The sequence below is a fragment of the Mustela nivalis genome (genome assembly GCF_964662115.1).
Source record: "Mustela nivalis genome assembly, chromosome: 19".
Classification (NCBI taxonomy): domain Eukaryota; kingdom Metazoa; phylum Chordata; class Mammalia; order Carnivora; family Mustelidae; genus Mustela; species Mustela nivalis.
In genome coordinates, this window is record NC_139038.1 from 14,992,745 (window position 1) to 15,005,154 (window position 12,410).

A 12,410-nucleotide genomic window follows, 5' to 3' on the forward strand; every position below is an offset into this window, starting at 1 on the left:
GATGAGCTCATCTAGGAAGAAAGTACCAACAAAGAACGGCGCACCAAGCCCTGAAACACTGCACCGCGTAGAGGAGAGAGAAGACAATCCCAAGGGAAGAAGAAAGCAACGCATGAGAACGGTATCGACAGTCAGGACAGCGATTCAACGAAGTCAGTAGCAAACACCGCTGAGAAGTCAAGTAAAATGAAGACACAGAAATATCCTCGGGGCCTGACAACACCACGTCCTGGGGCCTAGGAAAGAGCAGTCGCTGTGGGGCAGAGAGCCAGTCTGGAGAGCCAGTCCGGAGTGGGGGGGATGACCTGGGACTTCTGCTCCCAGATGCCAGGTGGAGGGCACCGAACACCCCCACTCTGGGAAAGAACACGGGGGCCCTGATGGCTCAGCTGGTTGGGCGTCTGCCTTCGGCTCAGGGCCTGGTCTGGAATCCTGGGATCGAGCTCCCCATCAGCTCCCTGCTTGGCGGGGCGGCTGCTTCCCCCTCTGCCGCTGCCCCCGGAGCCGCGCGCGCTCTCTCCCACTCTCGTTCCATCTCAAATAAGTAAGTTAAATATGTTTGTAAAAAAGAGAAGAACACTAAATAACAGAATATTTTAATACAATTTTAAATGTGCCACTGAGTTGGCAAACATAGGATGAATTCAAAGAGGACAAATATGAACTAAAAAGGGTAGAAATAAGTAAGCAAGAGACGGAGTGGAGAATATCCGCCGGCCTCTAGAGAACCTGACAGCCAGACGGGACCAGCGAAAAGCAGGCGAAGTCGAGGAGATGATACGGAAGAGAGACTAACACAGAAGACCAAAGTAGGCAGAGAGGCAGAGAGAGAGAGAGGAGGAAGCAGGCTCCGATGCGGGGCTCGATCCCAGGACCCTGAGATCATGACCTGAGCCAAAGGCAGCGGCTTAACCCACTGAGCCACCCAGGCACCCGATAATGGTCTTTAAGATTTATGTATTCATTTTAGAGAGCGAGCATGTCTCTCGAGGAGGGGGAGGGCAGAGGGGGAGGGAGAGAGAATTTGAAACAGACTCCCTGCTGAGTGCGGAGCCTGATGTGAGACTCGATCCCAGGACCCTGAGATCATGACCTGAGCCCAAATCAAGAGTTGGCCGCTCAACCGACTGAGCCACCCAGGAAACAAAAGTTTCCTTTTTCTCGATTCAGTGTTTACTTGGTTCCTGTAAACCTTTCTCGGATCTCTGGGAATTAGTCAGAGTTAAATCTTAACTTGTAGTTGTTTCTGTGGGAGGACAGGCCCGTGGAGTTACCGACTCTGCCATTTTTGCTGATATCAGCCTCGGGTCTTCACATTTAAACAAACTTAGATTAAAAAAAATTGTTTTTAATAAAAAGTAACACGTGTACATTTAAACCCTCAAATAGTGCTTCTAGGCTTATAATTAAAAACTATACTCTCTTGCCTTATTCTAATTCTTACTTTCCTAGGGCAGTCATTTTTAATTCTAGCTTTTTCATCAGATATCTCCTCTGTATTCCTAAATAATAGGCTCTTCTTGCTATTTCTTGATCTCTAAAGCAGTTCAGAGTCTCTGTCTCTGTCTCACATGGACGCAAACACGGTATCACTTCCCTTCCTCTCATTTCTTGGTGCGGTTGGATCACACTTTCCGGCCAGACCGTATTCGCCGACGGCGCACGTGCTCCCTCCCACCTGTGTTCTGTGGTGTCCTGTGTTCAGTCCTGCACACTTACTTCCCTCAGGTAGTGGCTGCATCTGCTTTGATCTCTCTATGATTGTCACTGACTTATTCCAAAATTCTAGTGGAACTGAAAATTATTTTTCAGTATCCTGTAGTTTTTACTGATTTCTTGGAGGGGTCTCACGAACCGAGAATGTACTAAACACCAACGCACCGTATCCTTTACAACAGTTCATCGGCTCATCGCATGTAATTTTCTTACACAGTGTGAAAACATATGAAGGACCAATGGGAGGGGCGATAAGCAAACACAGGAAAAAGAGCAGCTAGAAAAGAGAACAGAAAATACAAACAGCAGCGGAAACACACAGAACGAAGGAAACATTTGTTTCTTATTTGCCTTTCCTGTTCCTTTGAACAGGATGATTCCGAGGCCTGTTCATTAATCCACAGAATATAATGGTTGGGAAGAGACAGACAAGAGACAGAAAGAGACCCGGAAACACACAGAGAAAAAGCCCTTGATCCCAGAGCACAGAGTGGCTGTGACAGGAGTCGGGCCCACGGTGTCCCGCGGCTCAGGGGATGGGGAGGGAAGCGACACAGATCTCTGGCAGCTTCCCACGACAGCCGGAGGAACAAGCAGGGAGAGAAAGTACTGAACAGCCAGTCCCCTGGGAGAGCGAGAAAGGGAACTGAAACAAGAGCGCTGGGCAGGTCTGAGCGCACACACGGGCCGAGACCCGGGGTCAAGGAGCAAGCAGCAGGCAAACAGGCGGGCACGTGGTGGGTTTCAACCTGGTCTGGGGTTTGACCGGGCGGGTTAGTAGACTGGAAGGCAAGGCAACGGGAGATCGTTCGTAAAAGAATGAGCACAAAACCCAAACTGGGAAAGGCCAGAAGCGGCGTAAGCAGTTCTCATTACCCGATGAAAAAGGTATGAAACCAAAAGAATCTTCAAGTAGGACACGTGAGCGACCAGACGCGAGGTGCCTGCGGAAGTGAGAGGCCAAGGTCAGCAAAGACAATGGCTGCCGGCGGAGTGAAGGCCCCGGCAGACAGGACACTGCTTCAGTCACCGGCACGAACGGCTGTGCCCCAACGGGGAAGGACAGAAACAGGGTGGAGAGAAAGCGAGTCAGAACGTAAGGTGGCTCCTGAATGACGCAAGTGAGCAGGTGACCAAACGCAGACGGACAGCCGTGACGACAGCGGCAGTGGAACCGTCGGGTGACGTGGGCTTCCGAGAACGAGGGTCCCTGAACAAGGACCAGAGACGTGTTTAGAAAGTGAGGGACAGAAAGAGAGGAATCTAGGGTGACGGGCAGCCTTCCAGTCCGAGTGAGAACGCAGCCGTCCGGCGAGAGTCGGGAGGAAGACGAGGACGGGACACACGTAACCTCAGCCTCGGCAACGACAGGAGAAGCCCCCGGGCCGGCCGCGCGACCGCGCAGCAGAGAACCGGGAGGGCCAGCGCGCAGGCTGGTGGCCCTGGGAAGGCCCGCGCTCGCGCACATGCCGCCGCGGAGCCGCATCTTCCCTCTAACCAGAAGCCAGGGACGGCGTTTCTCGGGGGGCCCGGCGAGCATCCCCACACAGGACAGCAGCGAGACCCGCACACGCGCTGCGTACCGCGGACGACTCGCACTGGCCCCTCCTGCAGCTGCCGTCACAGGGCTTCTTCTCTCCCTTCTCAAGCGTGTGCAGCCGCGCGAGGAACTTGGTCTTCCAGGCTCCGAAGTCCGCCTCGATGCTGCCGTGTTTGCTGTTCGCCACGTCACAGTCCCCCTCTCCTCTCGCCACCACGCGGTGGGCACCAAGCGTCCAGAGCCACTTGTCAACGTTCTTGCCAACCTGCAAGAAGACAGAGGAGCTAAGACGCAGTCCTCGAAATCACAGCCCTGCAAAAGGCCCAAGTTCCTCCAGGACGCCGTCACCGACCCCGTCACCCACCCCATCACCGACCCTGTCACCGGCTGCTGCCGGAAGAGGGAACTTGGCCTAAACGGGCCCTCCCGCCCCAGCCACAACCCACAAACACTACACTGGCTACAGCTGACAGAATCCACAAAAGACTTTATAAACAAAGGGACAAACCCCTTCACTAGGGTAAGGGTTGCTGCCTTAAAAGACTGAAAACTACTATATTCTAAGTCATGGTCAGAATAAAGTAACTTGTTAGCAAAGTAACTTTGTTCAAAGGCAGCAAAGCCCATTTTAATAACAAACAGCAACGCAGTCCGTCTGGCCAGACTCAGACCTCACCAGCTCCGAACTCCGACGCGCCGCAGGCGGCAGCGGCTGAGCTGACGGGGGCTACCGAGCAGCACACTGGGGAGTTGGAAATCCGCACGGGATTCCTGAGGGGCCAGGCATTACACAGAACATGTACATGACTGAACTGAACCGGTTTGGGGTCTACTTCCTTCGAAAATATGGTCAGAAACACACATGTTGATACAACAACTGAAGGAAAACAAGCTTAAGGAAAGATCTCCACGTCCACCTTCACTCGTGTTCTATCTTGGACAGGTGGGCCAGGCCGGGCCCATGTTGGGAAGAGCTACATGTACAAAAGCTCGAGTAACTGTTAAGAACCACAAGAAACAGATGCTCTGTATTTTTTTTCTTAATTATTTAAAGTATAGAGAACAGGGAGCCTGGGTGGCTCACTGGGTTAAGCCTCTGCCTTTGGCTCAGGTCATGATCTCAGGGTCCTGGGATCGAGCCCTGCATCGGGCTCTCTGCTCAGCGGGAAGCCTGCTTCCCCCTCTCTCTCTGCCTGCCTCTCTGCCTGCTTGTGATCTCTGTCTAATAAATAAAACCTTTTTTAAAATAAATAAAAGTATAGAGAACAGACTGCAAAAGAAAAGGAGCCAAATTAACTTCATTTAGAAAAAAGATCTAGGAAAACAAAACAATGTTTTATTACTTAAAAGACAATAAATGTCTTTCTTCTACTTCCCTTTAAAAATTAATGACTAAAGCGAAATAAGTCAATCGGAGAAAGACAACTATCATACGATCTCCCTGATATGAGGAAGTGGAGATGCAACGTGGGGGATTTGAGGGATTGGAAAAGAATAAATGAAACAAGATGGCATGGGGAGGGAGACAAACCATAAGAGACTCTTAATCTCACAAAACAGGGTTTTGTGAGGGATTTGTGAGTGAGGGTTGCTGGGGGAAGGGGTTTAGGGAGAAGGGGGTGGGGTTATGGACATTGGGGAGGGTATGTGCTATGGTGACTGCTGTGAAGTGTGTAAACCTGGCGATTCACAGACCTGTACCCCTGGGGCAAATAATACATTATATGTTAATTAAAAAAAAAAAAGAAAGAAAGAAAGAAAAAAAAATCAATGACTAAAAAACAATGAGCTCAACTGAATTCAGGGTAAGCTTGAGCCATAAAGGTTGTTCAACAACAGAACAGGCGGCTGAGGAAGTCCAGAGAATCAGTGATCTTCATCCCCAAGGTCCTGCCTGGGGACAGCACATTGAACACGATGGCCATGAACCCAGGCCACTATGACACCAGACAATAAGAGGTATAAGCATTTTATTCAATAAAAATTTACTTGGGAACCTACTATACCCCATGCATGGATACATATATGTAGCAATTCCCCCAAAAAAGAATAACACAAGAAGTTATTTCATTATTAAACACCAAAGTTTGGGGACGACGTCACACACACATTCACATGTGTGTGCGTGTGAATTTTTTTTTAATTACAATAGAGAATTTATCCCCATATTTCAACACATACCCACCTTGTTGAAGTGGCTTGCATAGGCAGAATTTCCCAGGCCAAATACAGCGTACCTCATACCCTTCAGGTAAGTTTTGCCAAACCGAAAATCACTGGCTGCTTCCTCCAACCACTTGCAGAACCACTCTGCACTTTCAGGGGGCCGACCGTCAGTGTAGGTAGCAACCACGAAGGCACAAACGTTTTTACTAGTAACCTAATGAGAAAACAATTATTTCAGAAGAATATTTAACATACAACTTACAGTAAGAAAATCCCTTTTTGAAATGCTGACAACCAGGGGCACCTGGGGGCTCAGTCCTTAAGTGTCTTCGGCTCCGGTCATGATCCCAGGGTCCTGGGATTGAGCCCCGAGTCAGGCTCCCTGCTCAGCGGGAAGCCTGCTTCCCCCCCCCCCCCAGCTTGTGTTCCCTCTGTCGCTGTGTCTGTCAAATAAACAAATAAAACCTTTTAAAAGTAAATAAATAAAATAAAATAAAAATGCTGAATCCACATGAACACTAATCTCTAAGGACAAAGGTACTTTCAAAACATTTTTCATTTTCAAAAGTGAAAGAGCACAAAGCAAGGACAGCATGCGCGGGAGAAAACCCGTCTCCTGCTCCTGCCAATACACTCCCCGGGGCCCCTGATACACTCCACTCCGATTCCCAAGCAGTAGTTCCTGTGCTCTCCAGCTGTCATACAGGAACAAAATCCAAACCAGGAAAAAACACAGGAAGAGATCTTTAAAATTAACTAAAAAAACTAAAGCAACTAAACTTTTTAAATGTACATGAACTTTAAGTACCTCATTCACTTGGTACGTCATCTACGTGGGGAAACAAAATACCCTCCGTCCCGCCGGCCACGGTTTCCATTTCTTTGAATGCACCTTAGAAATTCTAAGTCACGAGGTAGGTTATAAGCAATCCACTATTAATAATAAAGTCTGAAAGGCTGCTAAAATCTTTCACAAGTAATTCCGACCAGATTCAAGCTTGCTCATTTGCACTCCACTATTCTATTACGGGAGAAAGAAACGGCCACAGCTGGGCTATCCACAGCTCGCAAACGATGTCCCACTGGCGCAGTGCGGCTCACGGCTCGTTCTGTTCTGTCTCACACGGCGCTATCGGGACACAGCCACACTCATCCATTACGTACTGCCCACGGCTGCACAAAAGCTGATGTTTACCATCTGGGCCGTTCTAAGAGAAGTGCATCAACCCCTGCTCTACAAGCTTCAGAATCATCTAGAGCACCTGTCAAATTACTGTCCCACATCCAGGGCTGGGCTGCATTTCCAGCAAGTTCCCAGGAGATGCGGATACTGCCCATTCAAGGACCACACCCTGAGCACAGCTAAAAGGAAGGGGATTTCTCAGGTGAAGGAATTACACCCACGTAGATGTTAAGTGACGCAGGGACGTCACACAGGTAATAAGAGGTTTCTCTGACGTCACAATCCATACCCTTCTGCTACGCAAGCGGCTCCGACCTCTCAGCGCACAGGTGGGTCACAGGCTCAGCACGTGCCATCAACCACCTTCGGTCGACTAGGGGGTCAGTAGCAGGAGGGAGGAGGACGCGTCAAACCACCACCCCTTCCCACCCTCACTCCCGCCACAGGGAAGACCGCACGCCAGAGAGACGGGTCCCACGCCACACACTCAGCACCTCTGACACTGCAAACTCAACCAGCTCAAATTCCTTAGCACAAAAATTAATTTATTCTGAAGATTCTATTCATCCTAGAACGCAGGAGGTCAATCCCACTTGAGAGTCTGGACTGAAGGAAAACAGGACCCAATCACCAACCTCCTCCACGAGATGATCATCTGGGTCATAGTCTTTCAGATCGACGACGGCCACCGGCAGATCTAGGGAGGTAACTGCTTCAGCAAGACTTGCTGCAAATCCCTAGTAGAGAAAAAAAAAAAAAAATCACACAAAGACCTCAAGAAGCTAAACAAGCAAACACAGTCTTCACTTCCGCCAGCTGCCAAAGGAACATTTACCGTGAGCCTTTCTACTGACAAACGTTTAGCATCATAGACACAAACACACTCTCACTTCTCCCACTTCCACGAGTCAGCCGTTCGGCTGCGCGGTTCTCACTCTGTACGGACACATCCAGCACAAAATCTAAACGGGCTTTTGGCGATCCGGCGCCTTGCGCCGCTAGAATAGACACCGGGTGATAAGAAATCCTGAAGAGGGGAGAGAATGTGACACAGGAGAAACGTGACACACTTCTGGAAGAGAGAAAGCAAACAGAAGCAGGTTGACAGGGAGCAGAAAGCCCGAGGGCAGAGTCCGTATGTCTGACAGAACCCCGGACAGACTCTGGGCTCAGGAACAGCCACGACAGCGGAGCCAGGAGGGAAGCCCGGGGCACAGAGGAACGAGCAGCAGCTTGGAGACGGGACAGATGCCCTCCAAGCCCAGGCAGCATCCGCCCTTCACCCCCCACAGAACACCCGCCGGCTACCTGTCGCTCCCCACCTCCCAGGACGAGAGCGAGGCCCACCAAGCATCCGTTACTTTCATGGGCATCTACCACGCAGAGTCCGTCCTGGGCGGTATGACCCAACAGTGACACGACGCGCAGAGTCCCTGCCGGGAGCTCCCGTTCTAGCGGACAGAGACGAGCAGACGTGGAAATCAGAAGAGACACAGCTGGTCAGGCGAGGCCCAGTGCTACGGCAGGAAGTAAGTCAGGGTAAGGGCGGAGAACACAGGGAGGGTCAGGCATGGGGACAACTGTTATTTTACACAGGGAGGGTCAGGACGGGCGCATGAGATAAAAAATAAATAAATATTCGGTCTTTCTCCCTAGTTCCTGGCACAAAGCTCCTAAAACACTTGGCACTTCCTGGCTTTGGTGAGCTAATGAGAGGACTCATGGGCAGGCAGGCCCCAGGTAGCCCCGGGCTGGGGGCCGGTCACCACAAAACCACTATGTGATTAAAGGTTTAGAATTTTCAGCACCGTTGCTCCCAGTGAGTTCAATCGTCCATGGCCTAGGATTTGGAATGTCCAGTAAAGCCCCTAAATGATGGGACTCAGGGAGTCTGTGGGTGCTGCTGTGCTGAAGCGATGGTGGGCACAGAGTGCGCACGGAAGCTCCAAGCCACCCTCCCCGCCAAACTTTGCCCTGCGCGAGTCTACCATTGTCTGCATCCGCCTCGTATCCTTCCTAAAACTGGGAAGCATAGTTAGTCGGACCAATTCCCGATTCTGCGAATCCTTCTAGGAAACGATCAAATCTAAGGAGAGGACAGCAGGGTCCACTTTATAGCTGGTCCAGTCACAAGCACAGGTGGCCCCTGGGACGTGGGACTGGCACCTGAAGCGGAGACAACCACGCAGACTGCATCCTTACACCCGTGGAGTCCGACAAAAACTCTGCGTTGTTCGTGTCACTACTGGATGGCCAGACGGAGAAACGACACGTATGTGGTGCGACAGACTTGAGCTGGGCCTGAAGCACACGGGAGACAAGCCACGAGGCTGCCCCATGCAGAGCAACGGGTATGTGAACAGGCCAACAGGAGGGAGCAGGCTTGGCAAGGAGGTCAACTGGACTGGAGACGTGAGGACCAAGGACAAGAGGTAAAAGAGACGGTGGAGGGGGCGCCTGGGGGGCTCCGTGGGTTGAGCTGCTGCCAAAGCTCAGGTCATGATCCCAGGGTCCTGGGATGGAGCCCCACATCGGGTTCTCTGCTCAGCAGGGAGCCTGCTTCCCTCTCTCTCTGCCTGCCTCTCTGCCTACTTGTGATCTCTGTCTGTCAAATAAATAAATAAAATCTTTAAAAAAAAAAGGAGAGAGAGAGAGACGGTGGAGAATCGGGTGCAAGGGCCACCAGCCACTGGGAGGGCTCGGATTCACTCTAAGTGAACAAGGAGGGCATTGCTGGGTTTTAAGCTGAAGGGAATGTGATTTCGCATAAGTTTTCGAAGTCCTCGAGCTGCCGAGCGGAGAGGACACTGAGGCCGGGGAGGCGCTGAGCAGCACTGAATGAAGGGGACCGGCCAGCAGGGAGGGCACCGCAGTGACCCAGACAAAGGCAGAGGGTGCCGTGAGCCAGAGTGCTGAGAAGCGACCGGCATCTGGATGCATTCTGAAAGTAGAACAAACAGCATTTGCTACAAAGGGCATGGGGGTATCAGGGAAAACAAGGGTCAACTGGACACAACCGGGAAGACGGCGCTGCCGTTTGCTAAAATGGTAAGGGTTCTACGGGGAAGAAAAAAAAATGGGGAGTTCAGTGGGACGCCTGGGCAGCTCTATTGGTTAAGCCTGTGCCTTCGGCTCAAGTCATGATCCCAGGACCCCGGGATGGAGCCCCGAGTCAGGGTTCTTGCTCAGCAGGGAGCCTGCTCCTCCCTCTGCCTGCTGCTCCCCTGCTTGTGCTCTCTCTCTCCCTCTTTCTGACAAATCTATTTAAGAAAAAGGCAGGGGGAGTTCAGTTGAAGCGTACTAATGTTGAGATGCCTACCGGACGTCACATGGAGACCTACGATAGCCCACTAGGCAGGAGAGACGAGTTGAGGGGAACGGTTCAGATTAGAAACGGACACAGACGACGGCGTGCAGGTCAGATCCAGTTCCTCATTTGTGTCCGTGGGTAACAGCTCCCGGGACCCCGTCCTGCCGCTCATTCACCCGCAGTCTGCAGCCGCTTCCGCACTACAGCGCAGAGCTAAGCAGACGCAATGAGGCACATGGCCGACAAAAACTGAAAACCTAAAAACACAGCATATAAAATAAAATACCTTGCCCTTTATAGAAAAAGGCTGCCAAGTTACAGCTAATGAATAAGAATGGGAAGCTGATGACAAGATCCCTTAGAGCGAGTGCAAATGAAGACAGGGTCTCAGGGACCGTGCCTTGGGACACTCTTGTCTTTCAAGGTCAAGAAACGAGGAGAAATCTGCAAATGGTGAGAAAGACGAGCCTTGGCTGAGGAGGAGAGAACAGCGCCAAGGCAGACGAAGAGTGAGAATTACTGAGCACCATGGAAGTCGCTGGGAACATGTCGGGCTGTGCAAGCCTCACAAGAGCGGCCCAAGGCCCACAGGTGCAGGGAAATTAGAGAGTTGGAGTTACGAGCACAGACACACTCAAGGAGCTTGATTCCTAAAGAAAAACAACAACAACAAAAACCCTGATGTGGTAGTAGGTGGGGCCGATAGGGAGCGTGGCCTGCCCCGAGCCACGACGCAGAGCAGATCTGGAATTCGAGAACACAAATCCGTGCACACAGCACCGGAGAAAATCCACAACAGCTACCCCATCGGTCTCTCTTCTACATTAACAGAAAACCCTGGATCACTAAGAAGATCCTAAGAACAAGCAACAGGAAGGAGAAACAGCAGCAACAGAAAAAGTGAGAAAGCAGACACATCAGGGAACAGAAGAAACGAATTCACTGAGATATACTTTTTTTTTTTAAGACTATTTATTTGAGAGACAGACAGAGCGAGCACAAGCAGGGGAGAAGCAGGCCCCCCGCTGAACAGGAGCCCAATGCTGGGCTCGATCCGAAGACCCTGGGATCACTACCTGAGCCAAAGACAGATCCTCAACCAACTGAGTCACTCAGGTGCCCCTACGGGGATATATTCTCAAATTACTAATAAGATAATATAAAAGCTGAAAAAAAGTGGTGTTTTTGCAACTAAAAACATAATAGCCAAAATTAAACACTCAAAAAAGAAGGTTTGGAATTGAAATCTCACAAACCAGAGAAGAAAGAAAAAGTTACAAAAGAGGAAAGATTTAAGACAAAGAAGCCATCCAAAAGCTCTAACATTCAACCAACAACAGTCTCAGAAAGAAAAAAAAAATTAAATAAAATCGAGGGGAAAAAATTTTTCCCAGGAAATCTTAACAGAAATGCTCACAAATCTTCTAAAGAGCCCAAATGTCCAGCACAACAGCTAAAAAGAAGAGCCAACTTAGACACTGCCTCAATAAAGTTCCAAACATAGGGGTGCTTGGGGCACTCTGTCGGCTAAGTATCTGCCCTGGGGCTTGGGTCATGATCCTGAGTCCTGGGATTGAGCCTCACACTGGGCTCCTTGCTCAGCGGGGAGCCTGCTTCTCCTCTCCCTCTGCTTGTGCGTGCGCGCGCGCGCTCTTTCAAGAAAACGAGTAAAACAGAAAAAAAGTCTGAAACATCAAGGACAAAGAAATGATTCTAAAAGCTTCCAGAAACAAAAAAAATTAAATCATCGACAAAGGAATGAGGAGACCAGCTCTGACAGTGAAGTGACACCTTCGAAATTGTAAGGAAAAGCTGATCTCCCCCACCCAGACAGGAACCCACTCAGTGTGAAAGCAGAGTAAAGAAACCCCAATGGCACAGCTTCAAGCAGGGCCGTCCAACCCGTATCAGCAAAGAGGTGGCCCAGGATAAAGCCAGTGAGATCCGAGGAGTGTCTACGTTAATTACTATACGGAGTCGGTAACTTTAACATCAATAATCTAGAAACACAGCACACGCAGGTTAAAAAAACAGCCATCAGAGGAACCAAAAACACAGAACAGCTCAAAGGAGATTCCCTAGAGAGCACTTTTCATTACGAACCCTCCTCCTCGCACCTGGACTTCGGACAACCGCAAGTACTGATCTTCTAGAAAACATTAAAAACACGCACGAGAGAGGCTATGAATGAGATCTTCTATAAATAACATAAAAGGACTTCATTTTGGCTGCTCGGATGCCTTTTTCACATTTCTGCCGGTTTCCCACCTCTGTCGCTTACAGCTGAACTTGGCACTAAGAGACCCTCAGCTAAGAAGTGGGGAACCGAACCTTCGCTGCACTTCCAGAAAACCAAGAAATATTACTGTGCAAATGTCCACAGGAGGGCAGTGCACCCCTCTTCAGTCCGACACAAAAATAACTGGACACTGACTTTTTTCTTAAACTTCATTTTCACGTCCACCTTAGAATCCTCTCCTAGAAAGCACTGAACA

General features: G+C 50.2%; 1 protein-coding gene across 3 annotated transcripts in view; it reads right to left on the reverse strand.

Moving 5' to 3' along the window:
- LOC309854802 (S-adenosyl-L-methionine-dependent tRNA 4-demethylwyosine synthase TYW1-like) overlaps positions 1 to 12,410 on the reverse strand; it is a 204,168-nt gene that overhangs the window by 185,079 nt on the left and 6,679 nt on the right. For 2 of the 3 annotated variants that reach the window (XM_082714315.1, XM_082714316.1), the window contains exons 4-6: positions 7,241 to 7,342; positions 5,442 to 5,636; positions 3,300 to 3,521 (exon numbers count right to left, since the gene is read on the reverse strand). In XM_082714315.1, the coding sequence (XP_082570441.1) occupies positions 3,300 to 3,521; positions 5,442 to 5,636; positions 7,241 to 7,342 (519 nt within the window). Of the gene's footprint in view, positions 1 to 3,299; positions 3,522 to 5,441; positions 5,637 to 7,240; positions 7,343 to 9,924; positions 10,168 to 12,410 lie in introns of those variants that run through there. The other variant, XM_082714317.1, reaches the window with a different exon arrangement.